Source organism: Coturnix japonica, chromosome 8, assembly GCF_001577835.2.
Source record: "Coturnix japonica isolate 7356 chromosome 8, Coturnix japonica 2.1, whole genome shotgun sequence".
Lineage (NCBI taxonomy): Eukaryota > Metazoa > Chordata > Aves > Galliformes > Phasianidae > Coturnix > Coturnix japonica.
Genome location: NC_029523.1, coordinates 23,768,779 through 23,787,757, shown reverse-complemented (window position 1 = coordinate 23,787,757; position 18,979 = coordinate 23,768,779). Strand labels below are relative to the sequence as shown.

The 18,979-nt window shown below is 38.4% G+C and overlaps 1 protein-coding gene across 17 annotated transcripts in view; it reads right to left on the bottom strand.

Moving 5' to 3' along the window:
• The window catches only part of FGGY (FGGY carbohydrate kinase domain containing), a 264,828-nt gene that overhangs the window by 55,801 nt on the left and 190,048 nt on the right, over window positions 1–18,979 (bottom strand). For all 17 annotated transcript variants that reach the window (XR_001556977.2, XR_001556979.2, XR_001556981.2 and 14 more), the window contains 3 exons: window positions 14,560–14,675; window positions 3,892–4,020; window positions 1,535–1,638 (listed from right to left, as the gene is read on the bottom strand). Coding sequence is in view for 3 of the 17 variants with exons in the window: in XM_015870644.2 (XP_015726130.1) it covers window positions 1,535–1,638; window positions 3,892–4,020; window positions 14,560–14,675 (349 nt within the window). In the remaining 14 variants the exon portion in view is untranslated. The remainder of the gene's footprint in view (window positions 1–1,534; window positions 1,639–3,891; window positions 4,021–14,559; window positions 14,676–18,979) is intronic.

The window sequence follows — 18,979 nt, the reverse complement described above, 5'->3', positions numbered from 1 at the left end:
AAGCCCTTACACTGATCTGCTTTGATTTAGTTTGGGGAAAAAACCAAACAAACTGCAATTGTGAACCGAGTTTAGAACTACGTTAGAACTTACTAATATACATGTATTAAAAATTAATAAATAACCACACACATGTCCTCCTCCAGGGTGAGTTACACTAAAGGAATAAGTTACAGCCAGCTGGCTCCTTTCCAGCTCTTCAACATTGCCCTCAGACCTTCTGGGGAAACTGACTGAGAGATCCTTAGCTCATTTTAGCCCAGTATTATGTATCTATTAACCCAGCTTATTTTAATGATTTAAACTAGCTCAGCTAAATGAAGCAGGTTAGGAAGAGTTCACGCAAACAGCTTCTTCTGAAGAACCTTCACCAACTGAACTGCAAGCAGTAAAAGTAAGGGCAGGCTTGGAAGGGCTTACGGGGTGTCATTCCAGCACTTCAATAGACATAGACACCAATGTGCTTTTTCAGAGACACATTAAGCTAATAACAGCAAACTAGATGTTCAAATCTACAGCTTAAGAGGAATCCAAATATATTCCCATTGTTTTAGAGCATCTAAGCTCTTGTTAAATGCTCTGCTTCACAATACTGGGATTATTTACATCTTTAAATTTAACTGTGCTTAAATGCTTTGCTGCACTACAATCTGTGTGACAAGAACACCTTAATGAATGCTGTTACTACAAAGGCAACTTATAGATTCTGCTAAACCTGATGCTTTATTATCTGCTTCCTTTCTTTTTCTCGACTGGAGATCTCTCTCCACGAAGCACGTTAGTCCTCTCTAAATTCAATAGCACTCCCGCTGCCATTTGCTCATTTAGTAAAAAAAAAAAAAACAACAAGTCAATAATCAGTCTAAATTTAAGAGTGAAATGAGTTTTAAATAAAAAATGTGGCAGAAAAGGGTACTTACCTAAATGGAATGCTTTCAGACTCATACATTTTAAAAAGGTATAAATTTCAAACGCAGACACTAAATTTTAATTGCAATTTCAGAAAAAGCTTTCGTATTAATTCACCGAGAAAAATTAGCGAAGCAAAAATTGCTTATCAAGGTTTTTCTTTCTTTTTAGTCACGATACAGATCATAATTCCACAGATCATGGCAACTTACAGAGGTAGGATGATTTATATTGATTAAGTGAAGTGGTGGCGGAAAAGGGCTGTGACTGGAGACATGCATTCCTTCTCCAAAGACACCATTCTGTAACACATTAGTGACAAGCTTGTCACAGATAACTCAAGCTCAGAGTCTGGCTCAGATTTCAGCCTCCTCTTTAAGCCACTCTAGCATCGTGGTTTCTACTTTTCATGTCATTTTTCAGCATTGATTTCTACTACTATTAAAGCTGTTGCTTAATAGCAAATGCATGGTAATATATAATTAATAACCAAAGATAAAGACAGAGTTAACAGTAAAAAATAATAAAAATCAAGGCAAAGGATGAGAGGCACAAAGGTCACTTTTCCCTCCAAACACATAAGTTACTATGTTTTGTACAAATTAGGACTATACATACAACCTACCCCCATGTGGCACGAAGATGTTCCACAGATCAGAGCAACTCGTGATGTAATTGGCTGGTTTTCACATGGCAGGTTATATCCTCTCACATCTGCTCCAATTACTCCTATTAAAATAAAATCAAAGTGCTATTTTAGTGAAGAGCAAGCCAACCCTCACAAAGCAGTGCTTTTCCATGCACAAATAATTGCCAAATATCTCACACCACTACCACAAATCATAAAATTCTACTTTCTCAATAAACAAAGCTATAAAATAACTCTGATAAACTATTTCTTTTTTATTACAGATGCATGAGGACACATGATCTCTTCTTGTTCATGTTTATCATCATGATTTTTAAGCGCTGTATCAACTACAACCTGACCTTCATTCCCTTAAGTTATGCTAACATAACGAGAAAACAAGAAGACTCCCTGATAGGAAAGGCACCAGAGTAGGTATGTTTATTTGTTGACAGTTTATCACACAAACACTGTTTGATGTGTTTTGTCAGGGGATGAGTTGGTAAAAGGGAGAACTTGGCAGCAGACTGGATGGCTGCCAGCCCCGTTGTATTGGCTGCTGCTGCTGTCTGTGTCAGGCACAACCATCTACAGGAGAACAGATTAGTGCTTCCCTATGAGGAGCCGTGCTTGGCTACAAATTTCTACACGAAGGAAAGCACGGGAAGGAGGACAAATACAGCAAGCACTCAGCAGAAACTTATACTGGGGGATGCCAGAGAAGTGCCAGGATATTGGTTACAGAATGGGGAGATCTGCAGTGAAGTTTCACCATGTGTCTTATTATGCTTGAATCAGTTAAGGGCAGGCTGAAATGGAAATTTTGCCCTCTCCTTCTCTTCTTAAGTTGAATTCTTGCTTGCATGGCATTGCAGCAACATAACAAGGCATGTTTTTTTGCTGGTCTTCTTCCTCTTGACCGTTATTTTTTAATAGATCAGTGTGCAGTCTGGTAACTGGCTTGGCAATCCTGCCAACATAACTAAATAATAACATTTCCCTGCGCTGCAGAAGGAGAGCAAAAGCATTTGATGGATATTTTAGATTTTCAAAACCAAAGATTTTACGTACTGAATAATGCCAAGAGTTGTGGTTTGTATGCTACATTTCCTTAGCACCCTTTTGTTTAGGTCACAACTGCAAGATTCTGTTAGCAATCTGTCTGCTGGGTTTTCTCTTATCATGGTTGCCATGGTTATTACAGTGTTATGGTTGAAAGTTACTTAAATAATCAGAAAATCAAGGGCAAAAAATTCAGTGTCTTCAAAGATACGTCCTCATATCCCTTCATCCTAGTTGGCTTGTGACTACATAGCAGCATAGTTGTCACACATGGGGCTTATTTGTAGGGAGCAGCAGAAAACTAAAAATATTCTATTTATGCATTATTTTTCACTGCTCAGCTCAGGCATGCATGAGTTCGTACTAAGAGTTTTGGATAGCGTTATCAAAAAGGTAGCACAGTTTCAATAACACCGAAACTTCCTGAGGTAAGATTTATTTTCTAACCTATCAAACTCAAAAGCCTCCATTTCCTGCTGAAGAAGTTACATTGAATCACTTTGCTTTTAACTCTATTTAGATAAAGCTAAACAGTATAGTAAGAAAATGAAAGAGCTGAGCCTCACAAACGTATTTCAATGTATCTGAAACTGAGCACATCAGAATGTTGTGCTGGAGAAGAAAAAAAAAACCACTTAATATTAGGCCTTCAACACTCCAGTTGTGGAAAAAAGCTGAAAGCCTCAGATAGGAATTGCCTCTTACAGGCCACCTCTCTCCTTACTCTTGTTTGCCAGTTTATATGCACAGCATTTACCTAATCTTACTCCTAGACCAAAAGCACCATTGTTGGTACATACCCAGCACTCTGCTAGCATAAACATCCATGAAAAAGAACCCACTGCAGTAATTAAAGGATGAATATCTCCTAAAACAAGGAAGGAAAATCAACTTAGATGTAAGACTTCTTGCTTGGAATTGAAAATGTTTAATTTTCTTGCTCATCTCTCAAATTTTGAGTAGTAGATGTGCACTCTCATTACATTGGCTTGCCAGCCCAATAGTGTTTCAGTTCAGGAATTCAAAGTGGAGCTTGACAGAAGTTAATGCACAATTTGGAAGTCCAGCTGCTAAGAAATACGCAGCAATACCTAAGGGCCTTTCTATAAACAGCAATTCAATGCTGGTACTTGCTGTTCGTTGTTTGTTTTAATTTATTATTTTAGTTATGCTACTTAATAGGAAAAGCATCTGAGCAAGTTGCTGGATATGAAACTGACTGTGCAAAAAAGAGCTAAAAATTAATTCAATACATTCCTGTTTCCCAGAATAGTAAATATGTGACTGAGTACCTAGTCCTCCAGCATGTGCATCAATGAGAGATGCTGCTACTGCAATCCCTTCGGGGAGACCGAGTTCTTTTGCAGCTTCTGGCGTTAGACCTTTTCCAACAGGCTCTCCAGGAGACAAGACGTGGTTTCCTGGGCAGACACAAGAAAAACCATACACCTGTGAATTTACTAAACAGAAAAACAAACATGTGTGTTATTACAAGAACACCCTTCCTCTCCCTGAAGTTAGGTGGTATATATAACACTAAAAAGCGCATCAAAGAACTCTATCTGATTAAGAAATATCTCTCGTTACGTATCTGTATGTTAAACACAACCAGGCTAGATCAGGCTGCTCCACAGTAATTTAAAAGTTCAAAAGCATTCAATGCCCTGTCTAGCCGCAGAGAGGGATCTCACCACAAGCAATTAGATTTTGCTTGGCAGCTTTCCAACAGATATGAAATAGCTGTGCCTAAATTCCAAGTTCTTGTGGTAGTTGCTGCATAAACTGCCTGCAGCCATTCCGTGTGTACGGGAATGAGATTCAGCTCAGGCCACTGAAAGCTGATCCTGTTAAAAAAAGCCAACAAAAAACAATAATCTTCCTTTCCCCACCTCCCCCCCCTCCTATCTTCATAATTTCTAAGAGCTTCCACTAACAATAAATTGGCTGCAGTACCAGAAACTCTGAAAGAGAAACCAGCAAATTACTGCACTGTTGCAGCTGTACTTTCTCATAGACCTAACCATCCACTTTTGAGTCTTCACTGGAGGTGTGAAGAAGGTCATGGCCACCCCAAACACGACCAGTGCAACTCTCCTCTCTCAGGCTTGTCACCTGTGACAGGTCCCACCTGCACTGGTCTCCACTACCATAATGCACATTTATGTTTTTTCTAGCTAAATCATAAGGTACTGTTTCAATAATTAAACCACAGTGATAGAGAGTGCTCAGAGCTTAAAAAGAAACATAGATTCAGGAAACTCAGAACTGAGTGTCGCAGCCTTCTCCCTGGCAGCCAAGCCTCACCAAACCCAAGGAAATGACTGACAGCTCCTGGAATCACACACAATTCTGTTTGTCTACAGATTTGGTGGGTGAGAGGCAGTGAGGCATAGCAGGCAATCTCAAATACCTCCCTGCCAATCCATGCCTTTATGATAGAGACTTTGTGCTCATTTCATACTACATATCAGTAGTGTTACTCAGTTCTGCAAATCCACAGGGCAGAACTGACAACACTTCTTTCTGAAAAAGAAAAGCCTATTTTCACAGTTGATTCAGTTGAGAATGTTACACCTATCAAGCATTTCATTGTGTAGAAAGGGAGCAAACCATTATCCATAATAGAAACTAATAGGAACAGCATATTGTAAATTGACAGGAATACACTAATGCCCATGAGTATTACATTCTAGAAATAGTTATGCTATATTGCTGCTTGATGAAAAGGTTATAATATTAAATTCACAGGTGGAAAATGGGTCTTTGGTTTCATATATCACAGTGGTAGATGACCTTAGGCTTGGCTGCAAACTATGCTGATTCTTCACTTTATGGAAGGCAGCCACATCCTGACTGAAGCAATGCATGGGGCACTTGGTGATTAGACAGCACACAAACTTCTTAAAGTTCATTTCTCCAAGAGTTTCTATACAGTTGAAGCCACACCTCTGCCTCTGAAATGCTAGGCTGGATTTTGCACTGGAAATTTACAACAAATCAGTCATATCCAAAACTTCTGGTTTGCCCTTAGCTTTATAGTCAAACATTAAGGGAGTAACCACAAGTCATTGTTTCCAGCTCTCCACTAACTTATACAGAAGAATGTGATAACAACTTGACATCTTCTCATACAAAAAGTCTACATTTTAATAATTCTTATTTACTGTGCTAGCTTTTACAAAGAGATGTATATCTTGTGATTATTTCCCAATAGTAAGATTTGAGAGCAGGATGCTTACTCTTTAAGATAAGTTTTTGGTCACCTTCTGGTTTCTTAGGACATCAGAAAATAATACAAGTAAAACAACAGTTGCATCCTTCACCTGACATTCAAAGACCGTGCAGGTGGAAGGAAGTTCAAAAGAGTTCATGCAGCTAAAACCACATCTTCTTCTCCAGAATCAGCTGCATGATCTGAAAGCATACAGATGTGTATGTATATAGATGTATATATATATAGCACGAGATGAAAATAATCTGAAATAAAGCATCTTTACAGGCACTCAGGTCCACCGTTGGCTTATCTGGGGCTTATTTGTATCAGTCATACTGGTAAAAAAAGTTCATGTTTAATTATTCTAATGGTTATGCTCCCATTTAGAGATCAGGGCTACTACAAAATCTTTTCCTACCAGCTCAATTATTGTATTTCTAGTTAACAAGCACTAAGGGAGCATTTCCAGAAATAAAGAGAATCCTCTCCTCTAACAGAACAGAAAATGACCCTATTGATTCTGTTGGTACAAGCGAGGTACAAGGATGACCAGCAACACTGCTGTCCTCCACAGGAGTCAGATGTGTGAGAAAGTGCCCGGGGATGGGTTTGCTGTGATTTGAAGACACTGCATATTAACACTGTGTTTTAATAAATGACTTCAAGGTAGAGTTCAGCCAGCCCCATTTGCAAGTAAAGCTGAATGGTTATTCTTTGACTGAGAGCACCCCCAGAGAACTTGGGAAGTGAAGCAGAAGGAAGCACCCACAAGTCCCCCTTACATGGAGTACAAAGGGGAGTCTCCAGTGTCACCCAGCAATCAGGGAAATCAGCAAGCACAATACTGACTCTGACCCTCTACTTCATCCTTTCAGTTTTAAAAATCAGTGAACGTTCTGCTTTGTGCACATGATCTGTGCTTAAGAAGCTTTATAAAAGAGCAAAAGCAGGCTCCATGTGGCCACTGTCATCACAGGAGTTGCTTTCCCACCCACGCAAGAGTGAGTAAGTAGGTGTGGAATGGGCAGAGACCTAGGAAGGGAATTATTATTCCCATGCTTTAATCCTCACTGGAAAAGTAGAAAACTCAGCTAAGTGTCAGTATGCTTACAGTCTGTGACTATAAAGCTATTAAAAGATAAGTTAAAAGATGTAAAAATGCAAAGAGGAGCCATATCGGAAAAGCAAAGTATTTGAAACAGATTGTACACCAATTCTTGTCTGGCAGAGAAGGGAGATTCTTACTTGAGCAAAATGCAGTGGCTCTTGCAGTCAAGGGACAGCTACTCTAAGAACAAAGTCATTGCACAGCTACTCACCAGGAACTCAACAGCAGGTGCTGCCACCCTTAAATCCTACCTGTCAGGGAAAGGAAACTGCCAGAGAGGAAGGGAAATAAACCGCCCGCATACACAGGCAGTCAGTGAGAGTATTACAGAGGCTGTATAAAAGAGGCACTGAAAGGACCGAGTCTTCCCAAGCCTCCTCCCAAAGTAAACGCATCGAGTCCTTTGTTTACAGTAGTCTCCTGTGCAAGTCATTTACCTTTGCTATAACGATTTCCAAAATTAGACCTAACCAAACAAACCCATAATGGCTGAAGCTGGAGAACTCTGTTTCACATCCATACAGCTGTTTCACTAAGGCAATGCCTTAATCCACAGCCTTTTCATTTTGTATGAGACATTATTTCTAGCTATTTTCCCCTATAAAGCAGCAAGTTTACAAAAGGAAAAAGCTGTCTGAATCTCTTCCTCCTCTTTAATCCTTTTTTGAAGACTAATGTTAGAACTTGCTATGATCAGGTTTTGTTTAAAGAATTTATGTGGTACCAATGACCCTCTACCTTTTAGGCAGTCACCACAGCAACCAGCTATTTACCAGACGTAACACACAAGGCAGACAATACATCTTCAGTCAGTTTCAGTGATCAGAATTCACTCTACAGCCTTGCTAATATTTTACAGAACTAGGTTTTTTAGTACACCAACCTTTTTAAAACAACAAAAGCAGGGGGCCAGCTAACTCAGCTACGACATACCCACTTGCGAACAGCTTTTCATCCATCATGCAGAACGTGATTGTGCTGCACATGCAATTAAATTTGGTTATATAAGTGCATAAAAATACAGAAGAAAATGGGAAAAGGGGTTGTTCCTTTTCTTCAATAACTTAACACAAGCAAACTTGAAGGGATACAACAATCACTTGTTGAAATCACAGCAGCCTGGGAAAGAAACACAACAAAGGATACATTCTGTCTCTATTTCATAGACACCTCCCTAAAACAAGTCAATTTAAAGGCTTTTTAAATCACAGAACGGTTTAGGATGGAAGGGACCATAAAGCCCACTCAGCTTCAACCTCTCACCATGGGCAGCACTGCCACCAACCAGATCAGGCTGCCCATGGTCACAGTCTTCTCGGCCTTGGGCACCTCCAGGGATGGGGCACACACCAGTTCTCTGGGCCTTAGTAGAAAGATGCACTGCCCATTTGAGTAATTCAAATAATAAGATAGACAAGTGTTCTTTATCCTCCTCTGAGCCACAGTATTATAAGCTTTGAGGAGCATTTTCTCCTCCTTCACCAAAGATTTGCTAATGGAATGCTTGGAATAGCCCATTTATGTGGTGAGTTCATTACAATGTTTGCAGGCAATTTCCAATTTTTGCTTTATCTACTAATCACAGAATGCCAGAATTCTGGGATACGCGAAGAATCTGCATAATATAGTTCTACTGTTATGCCATCAAAACCCCATCTCACATAAAATAAGTTACTATTATATGCAATAATCATATTTTACTGATGAATGCACTTAACACAATCTGTGAGCAGAAGGGGCCGACATTCAGAGAATAATGTAGAAGGAAACATACGTTGATGAGAAAATTGTATTCTGTATTTCCTAGGACTAACAGTATGGTGGTTAATAGGGGTTTGTTATAAATGGTCAGATTCTTTATTTTTTAACTATGGAAACATCCTCCATAACATTTCTCAGTTGGTAGCTGAAAACTTGTGAATTTTCTTTCAGGAAAATCAAAACAAATTACTACAGGGCAGCTTATTTAAAAGTGAGAAAACCACTTGGTCAAACAAAATCACTTGGGCTTTCTTCAGTTCAAAATTCATCTGTCTACGTGAGCTGCCACAGTAGCTTTAGGCAAATCTCATTTGGGTTCTTTCCATCCCACCCTTCCACACAGCTTATGCTTCTGGCTGAACTACATCTCAACTACCTAACACATAATTACTTAAGGCAGACATGTTAGATTGCTAAATACTGGCAAAAGCAACCTAAGTGCAGGCAGATCTTGATTCATTAAGCTGAAAAGTTGGTTTGCAGACCATAGAAGCCTACTTCAATAAATACCATTTCCCTCTTGTCCAAATGAAAGAGAGCTACTTCACAAAGAAATGAAAAGCTTTCTTGGTTAAAGGTCAAAGGAATAAACATTCTGCATTGTGTGATCAGTGGGCATGTCTGCTGATGGACATGACTAAGTTGTCATCTCCAGATTTCAGTGAAATAGTGCAGAATGAACATCCTTTATAATGCACGGTTCACTACTCATTAAGCTGACATGGATGTAGGTCTACAGTACATGATTTTAGATGTCTTCTTAAGTATCTAGACGTAAGACGTTTGCATTTAAATTCAGCTGCCTGACCTCCCACTTTGCTTTCAATCAGTAATTTCAATACTCCAATTATTTGTATTTCTAAAACCTTCCAGTACATTATTCCTAATAGTGTCACCAGCAAGCAGCATCCATGTAGACAATGTGACTACTGCTATGCTTTCAAAGCTGCAAGGAATCAGAGTCCAGTTTGGTACAGTATGTCACTAAGATTGCACACATAATTGTATAGCTTGTATTAATCACAGATTTCTACTTAACGTAGTTCTTTCCTATTACAGGACAAGACTCCTCTCAGTGGCACACAATAGCAAAGCCCATGAGCTGAAATACAGGAAAATACATTTAATCATAAGCCTATATGCTTTTATTGAGGAAGGCTGGCCAACACACTGGAAATGGTTGACTTTGGAGTCACCATCCTTGGAAATACTCAAAACTCAATGCACAGCCCTGAGCAACCTCCTGCAGATGATCCTGAAGAAGAACAGAATAGAAGAATGGAAGTCAAAAGACTATGTCACTTTCCTAAGAACAAATACTTATAACTTGTTACTGCTGAATCGTAGATTATGGAAAATGCCTCAAGCTTTGAGGAAGGAGGAACCCTAAAACTGCTTTGCACTGCACCAGTTTCACCTCCTTCACAGCTGCTGCAGCTCTTGGATGGTTTGAAGTGACAGGAAGCCAGAAAAAATGTTAATATATCTGGAAGCCCCTTCACTTGTAAATTCCACAGATAAGTGTAAATATCCTGTGATTCATTGTTTTAACTTTGTTCGAAATTATAACCTGTTTTAATTTATTGGAAATAGTATAAAAGAGATGAAAGGACTCCATATAGAAGAGAAATGTATACCTTATGGTTGTCTACTATTTGTAAAGTGTGATGTTTAAATCTCATTCTTACAGTCCAATTTTGTGAAGAACTGGAAGTTATGAATTGACCTGAATAAAAATCATCACCTGCCTCTTCTAGCCTTCAAGGAAACCCCTCGTAAACTTTGAAGACCTGGCATCAAAAGCCTTAGAGAAATTAGAAAATTGGCAAAATTAATAGATTGTAGTGTAAGTTAAGATTCGCAGTATTCTCCCACCCTGCAATGATTCGTGCATTTTTACCCTACAACGTAAATAAATTAATAGAACTTACAAGTATTACAATGGATCACTTCTAACAAAATACAAAAGCAATTGGGTGCAAAGTGCAAACAGAAGAGCATACAACACCATTATCTCTGTTAGTTTTGTATATGGAGGTAGATAATAGCATATACAACACTATAACCGTTCATGAATAAAAAGCTTGCAATTTTCTTAATTGTTTGAATGCTTATAAGACCAAAAGGCTGCATTTACCTACATTTGAAAACCCTGCATATTGTAAAGCTTTCTCACAGTAAGAATGATAACCTGCCTGCTGTAGGGGGCCTGCTTTGCAGGGAGGCTGGATGTGATCTCTAGAGGTCCCTTCCAGCCCCTACAATTCTGTGACTTTGTTATAAGATATATCAAGAGTCGCAGCTATCTTGTTGAAGTCCTAAACTGTATGAGGTTACTATTTATGTATAAGTGATACAAATTAAAGAACATTAGAAATGAACATTCACGTAGCCACTCAGTTCAATAGATCTTGCTTTTCAGGATACACAGAAATTACCAACATAAGCACATGAAACCATCAAAATTCCAGGCCTCAGTGTCCTGGAACGAAGGGAAGGGTTATGGTCAAGAGATGGCAAAAAGCGGAAAACAAAATGTCAGCCTTCAACACGACATATGAGAACAGTAAAACCTGCTGGGCAGTACACACAATGTTCTCCCAGGTAAAATGAGCCATCTTCAAACAAAAAGAGACCTAGCATAAAATATTACCATTCAATAAGAAATCATTATTTGGTCCCTTAAGTAGCCCCCGAAGTAGAGAGTTGTGGTGAAAATTTATCAGTCTTTTTCCTCCAAATGGAATATACATTTCAGTACACTAAGAGGTCTACAGCACATGAAATTTTAAAGGAATTGTTAATGTCCTTCTAGGTTTGAGAATACCACAAAGAGATACTCGTCATGCATTTTCACCACAACAGATAAATGCTAATGCTTGTAGTACACAACGCTTTCACAGTGGTTTTGAATACAAGCCATCTTCTGCTCTCTTGGTGGGCAAATTAAAGAGATCAATAAATTTTGAATTATTTCCAGGTACAAATCTTTACCTTCACAAAAGCCATCGGTAAATTCACAGTGTACATAGCCAACTTATTCTGTGGATTCCCTGAAAGGTGACTCTGCTCTGAGAAATGTAAAATGTCAAAGGCCTGGGAATTTTCATATGCGAACCACACTTTGATGTGGGAAAGGTCTGTGGATGATGCTAAAGGTCAAAAGTGGGGTCATTCGTAATCAACAAGGTTATATGTTAAATTAAACTGAAACTATAAGAAGGATACTACCTGGAACCACAAGCACCACTCTGATTACAGTAAATATATTCTTAAAGGGCAAGACCTTTTAAAGTGATGTTGAAAAGAATATTTATCAGAATTTAAAAAAATAAGTACATTTAATAAGTTTCTCTCAGGTAATTTCCATATATATTTTCAGCGTCATGAAAGTTGAAGCTACTTCAAAAAACCTTCCAGTCACAATTATTCACCCTCTGATTGGAAACAACACTGACTTCAATTACAGATTTAAAATTGAATAATGTTTCTGCCCATTTGCAACTGGTAAACTACGTATGTTTGTTACAATAAGAAAATTCAGCAGATCTTACTTTGCGATTTCTGCTTTCTTTAGAATGAAGTGATGATTTGGAGCCTAGCACCTTCAGAACAGATATGGGAGCAAAATATCATTATCCCTCTTTTCAATGGGAATGGGCAAGCATTAAAATACATCCTTGTATTTGAGCTAAACAAACCTTGAGCAGAGGTATGTGGGCATGGGCAAGCTCCACAGGAGAACAAAGAGGTAAATTCCCTAAGAATTACTTTGGATTTACTAGGGTCTTGTTTATATTTTTATTTGAGGAGCAGATTTTGACCTTGTGCAGTTTCCCACCAACCTACTCCCACCTATGTTATCTATCAATTTTGAGCTCCTTCATCTGTAGGCCGGCTAAATGTACTGCTTAGCATTCTTTTCTGTTAGGCACAGCAAAATATTATAAACCTCCCTGAAGTGCACACACTGCTGACCAGACGAGTTCTCATTCTGGTATTCTTAGCAAGTTAAATAACACTTAACACTCAATAAAACAAATAAAACCCCAAATTTTTACTTAACAATGTTAAAACTGTCTTTCTCACAAGAGCAGTAACACCTGTAAGACAGGGAGGCAGACAGAAAACCACTTCCACAATATACAAAACAGACCTGAGATTGGTGTGGCAGCTTAGGGGCTGGGGTGAGTTGGTTTGTTTTGCTGTCTGTGTCTCCTTCTGAAGCTAGTCCCTACTAAAATACTAACAGGAACAGCTTAGAAGTTTAGCTTGAAGGAAGGAAAGAGTAATCATTATCAGACTTCCACACTCATATAGGGAACTCCTTCTTCATAGATAAGTAAATGAAGCTTGCTGTCATGCTCCTAGATTTTATCACAGTTGAATATAATGAATAGAACATCTTTGTTTTTTAGGAAAGGCAAGGTCAGAAAATGGTCACGGAAACAACCATATATTCTACCCGAGGGGAGGTTGAGTATTCTCTAAAAACAAAAAAGTAGCTTAGATACATCCAAGATACCCATACATCCAAGCCCAAGAATGTAAAAAGGGTTAATTATGAAGAATTACAGTGTGTGAGCTTTTCAGAAGCTTCAAGTTGTAGCCTACGCTTTGGTGTAATTTTCTAGGTCAGATTCTGTTTCTCCAGTTCCAGCCAATACACAGCCATGCATTCTAATGGCTATTTGTTTGAAAGCCAGTACAAGTGTCCAAGTAACTAGATGCTTTTCCTGCTAACCAAAGAATAAACCTTTTTTCTCCAAAAAGCACCTGTCAACTGAAGGTGATCAGTACTGATCTGTGCTGTAAACATCGTGTTTTGAAAAAATTATAAACCTCACGTTGCAAATTCATTATCTTTGTCTTGCCAAATTTTGAGCCATTAATAGATTAGCTTTATGAGGCTTCCAGCACAACAAAAAGGACCTTTTTCATGGTTACTTTATCACTTGAAAAATGTATGTTGAGTTACTTAAAGAGGTAAATTGTTTTGCACTGCCTTTTAAGTGCATTCCATAAATATTGTATTAAAGCCTTAACTTACAGTTCATAAATAATTTACCTTAAAAATACTATTCCACAAGACCATCAGCTGCTGAGATGCTCTATTTTCTGCTAATAACATGTATTTACTGCAAGTCTTAGTTTAACCTGTGGAAGATTTGCTAAAAGCCACATGTTTGAATACCATTCTTACAGCATTTGTCACTAAAACCTCAGGGAGCTGAAAGCCCTTTACTTCAGTGGGTTTTATACCTTTGTGTAAGCACTTCCATTGGTAGGGGGAAATGCTGAAATCTATTCAAGTAAGTATTCAGGTCCAATTATCTGATATATCTGAAAATAGCTTATAGTATATTTTGTGATGATCAGAATAGTTTGTAATTTCACTACATTTCATTTCACTATAGTCCTCCCCATGCCATTTCTATTTCATGTTGCTGCACTTTAACTACTGTACAAACTTGTTCAAAGTACTAGACATTAAAAAAATCAAAGGAAATTTCAGATAATTAACTTTGATGAACGAGCATATTTTAATTCATGTCTGGTAATATTCTTGTTAATGATATGTCTGCTTAGGACATCCATTAAAAGTCCATTAACTTAACAGGGAAAGTCTAATAAAGTTATCCTGGAAATTTTCTGGTATATTAACATTATGGACTTTTAATGAATATCTGCTGTAGGAATTGCTATTAGCAAGCCTACCATTCTAATTAAACTCAGGCTCAAAGAGAGTGGAGAAACAGTATGAAGATACTAACAAGCAAAAGTCCATTTTTGGAAAATTACTATAAGGGACATTGGTAGAGGTTACAAACCTACTATCAATAGTAGCTATAAGCAATTTCCCCCCCTCCAACATACCTATTTTTTCATATTTATCCTTCACCAAATCTTCCAAGCCAATTATATTCCAGAAACTGTCATCCCAACCTCCATCTGAAGTGTATGTCCACTTGCATACTAGTGTACATAAGGACCTGAAAGGAGACAATGTGCACAAATTGAAAACAAACAGAAACATGTCACTTTAAAAATGTTTGCACAAATTCATCTCTTTAATCACCAGCCAAAGGTTCCAAGCACAATGCTAACATAAAAAAAAGAAGGTTTTTAATTGGTTACTGTTTGGAGTGTAAGCCTTGAGATACCTTTAAGAAACCTTATGTTTAATATTCTTCCCTGTGAAACAGCTCCTCATCTAGACACTTGATTGCATCAATCAGCCAGTTAACAGGCCATGCAGCTACTATGGCATGAACACAGCAGCTCTTCAACAAGCAGCTCAAGGAAAGGTTGCTGCTTCTCCAGGCTGTACCTGAGTAGAAATGTTTTCTTTGAACATACTTCAAGCAAAACCTGTTTCTTATGTGCAAGCTGAACTGCAACTTGCAGGAGATGATGCATGCACTGATAATTAAATGGCAATGCTGTAATACCTGCAGATATAAAAATGCCTTTGTCAGGTGAATGTGTTCAAGTGAAATTGCACAGAACTATCAGAGCTTCTGTCCAGCACGTGTTTTAAGTATCACTGTCATCAGCTCTGCACTTCAGTAGAAGCTGATGACAGTTCAGTGAAATGTTGAAATAGCATTGGCCATGATGCAAGGAAATGCAGCATTAAAGGTTTTGCTTCCAGTCTCATCGCTGATAATGGTGAATTTCATGACAGTACAGCATCACAAATGGATTTTATTTCTCCTAAAGCAATCCATACAGCTACATCCTATTTCCCCCCAAAGTATGTTCCAGAAGATGTAATATTTATTTAATAGACTGTTGTCTGTCTGAACACTAAGAACTACTTCAGATCAGTATTTAATCATGCTAGGGAAGTCAGTAAACTAAAGGGCATTAATAACAGTATTTTCCCCATATCAGCTCACACCTCTTACTGTAAAGGAAAAATAAGGACACAGAATTCCAATGAAAGATCATTTCATGGCATTAGGAGAAAACATACACACAAAGAGTGAAACAATAGTACATTATGTTTTCCGCAATACGGTAAATACCAAACCATAACAAATTATCATCAGAACAGAATATGCGTTTTTGTAATTAGACTGATGTTATGAACAGCTGCCACATGCTGAAAAAAGCCCTAAGGATGACAACAAGATGTCATGGCTTCTCACTTTCAAAGCTCATAAAGCAGCTCCCTCTGAGTCTCTATGCTTATCCAAGGAGAAACTTAGGCAGCTCTCTGGGCCCCCCCTGCAGGGGCCAGTTCTTCCATACAGCTCAGTGAAACGTTGCTAACAGGGGACAGATTGGCCTGTGCTGAGCACATCCACTAAATTCTGGAGCTTTCTTACTCGGTACTGTTGAAAATACTCATGTGGGAAGTAGTGATGGAGCTGCAAGCATTTTCATGCAGTTTTATATATGTACAAACGCAAAGTGCTCACAGAAAAAGGATAAGTAAATGATGTCTAGCTGAATTTGTAATATAATACAAAGAACATTGCCCCCATCACACAGTGCTACATCAATTATTTGGTCATAAATAGCAAGTTTGCAGAAACTGATCCTGAGAAAGTGACTGATAGAAGCTAAATCTCCCTTTACTTTACTATCAGAATCACTGGGTTCAAAGGTGTTGAGTTCACAGGTAATAATCCAGCCAATCATCCTCTCCTGGCTGCATCATCCAGTACAGGACTTCAGAAGACGTGGTGCAGAACCCCTCAGAAGCAAAGGCCATATTTAGCCAGGCTGACAGACAATGAATTAGAATGCTCTTTTCTTCAAGCATATTCCAAATACGAATAATTTCCCTGTTTTCTGCTCAGAACAAAATGTTTTCTGCTGAGAATATTCCCACTGAAATAAGCAACACTTTTACATGGAAAATGTTATGTTATGTAAACCATATTTTCAACAGGAATGTGATTATGTTTAGAGGTTCTAGTCTACAAAGAACCATAGGATCCTATTTGCATCCAAGAGCCCCAGGAAAAAAAAAAAATCACTGCCACATTCATTACAAAGATTTGGCTGAGTGTGGCATATTACACAATCCCTTCTATTTACTGCCTAATTTTGAGCTCTTGCGCACCTCTTGCTGAGAACTGGCTGTGGATGTGCTGATGTCCTGTATGACCAGAATCTCAGCATGTCCTCAGAAGAAAAACATGAGGTTCCAAGAATCTGCAGTGGTTGAGCATACACTGATACCTCCCAAAATGTTGTCTGGAAGGAACCATCTGCCCTCACTAACCTTCAAAAGGATACAGGGAAATCAGACTCACAGCCAAAGCAACTCAGGTATTCAAAGGTAGTTAAACATGGGCTATGCTCACATTGTCTTCCCATTCTGAGAATTCTTTTCATACTCTGTTTTGCTCCTTGGAGAGAGAATAATCAGAAGCATTCATAGAAAAATGGGAAACACTGTATAGTCCTGTCTGAGGACTATGAAAATTCAGCTAAAAATAATTTACAGAAATCTTTACCATGATTTGAATATTACCTATTTAAGAGTTGCCACAGTTTTATGCATTGGTCTGTTTGTTGTTGAGATAATACTTGCTATCTTCAACAACAAAATACATTTCAGTCCATAGTCTGTAATTGCAGTGGTCTTCCAGATGTCTTCCTACCTTGGAAGTATTCACACGTGATCTGCCATTCAAGATGGTGGGTACAATGCCAGTTAGCTTGCAACACAAGTAGGTTACCAGCTTTAAAAGGCAAGTATTCACATCTTGATAATCTTTAAGTGAATAGAAGCTTTGCACTTGATTCCAAAGGAAAAGCATCTGCTTCATTCATCCAAATAGGCTAGAGATTAATTCAAACTAATGAACATAACTGATTTTGCAGGAGTGGAAAGAGTATAAGAAAAAATATGGATACTTCAGTGAAAAATGCCCTTGCAAGTTGGGTCACACACAGAGATACTTTGTGGTAATGGACCAACTGCACCTGCTGAGGAATGTAATCAAAGCTAAGCCCTGCAGAAGCTACAGTAAAGCACTGCTAGGTCCCAAAAGGAACACCATGCAGTAGGATAAAGTAACTTTCTATAGCCTATGGGACATATTTATTTAAAGCCACAAACAACCAACAACTGAGAAAGCTGTATGAGGTTCTAAAAGCAAGAAGGAGACCTGAAACAATGGAGTGCAACTGTCAAAACTTCAAAACATTTTTCCTTTTGTTATGCAAACTTGAAATTTAAAACAGATTTTGAGTTCAAACTGAAGCCCAGGGCTTAGGTTCTGCTCTAACAAACTTCTCCACAGACTGACATCTGGACCAAGCTGTCAATGTCCTCACAAATTATGCATCCCAGTCTTGAGGTTTTGTCACAAAAAAACTGTTTTGTTTTGTGTTTTTTTTTAAAACAAAAATGTTCCAGACAAAAATTAAGACACGGCACATACACTCCCACCGTCCAAGCTTTATATTAAGCAGAACTAGAGTGCTTCAAGAGCAATGAAATGCAGCAAGCATTATCATGGAGCAATAGGAAAGCATGCAATTATTCTCTGCTCCATTATAGCTAATGTCATATATGTTAATACAAGATCTTTTAAATAAAACCAGACTACTACTTCTACAACCAGATTAACACTTCCATATACACCATTGTTAAACCTGTCATACCAATGTCTCTGCCTGTCTGCTGTACCTGGCTACTTCGGGGGAAAATAGGAAAAGAAGAGGGTAATTTGTCTTAAGGAAATACCTCCCAGGTAATAGGAGAAAAAAAGTGTGACATCTAGTCATTGAGACTTGGAATGTATAAAATGTACGACATGCTGCCCACATCAAGTGCTTGCAAAAAAGAATCAAAGAGCTGTGAGCGGAGTTCCCAGCAGTGTAAGAAGAGCTGCACCTGTTGTCACTCAGTCACTACTATAGATCGCCTGGGTAGATTAGCCTTAAACCACAGGGCCAAGTAAGTCTGGGTGTGCACCATTTCACATGTGCTGTCTGTGTTTTACTCATTTCACCTATTCAACAGCTTTTTAATTGAATGTACAAAAACCAATACACATCAGGGACTGTCCCATCTACCCACCCATTCAAATCTCAAGTTCCTAATATTTACAACAGTCCACTGCTTTTTATTATTAATGCCTTTGATCTAAACCCTATGAAATTGCTGCTTGCCCAAATCCATTGTCTTAGTACAGCAGATCAGTGCTACTTCTGCCTGACAAGGGTTGCCTTCTAACCTAATGCTAAGCAGTGCTTTTCCAGTACGAAAAAAGAGATGGAGAAGCAAGTTTGGACCAACAAGCAGACACATTCCCATTGCATTCAAGAG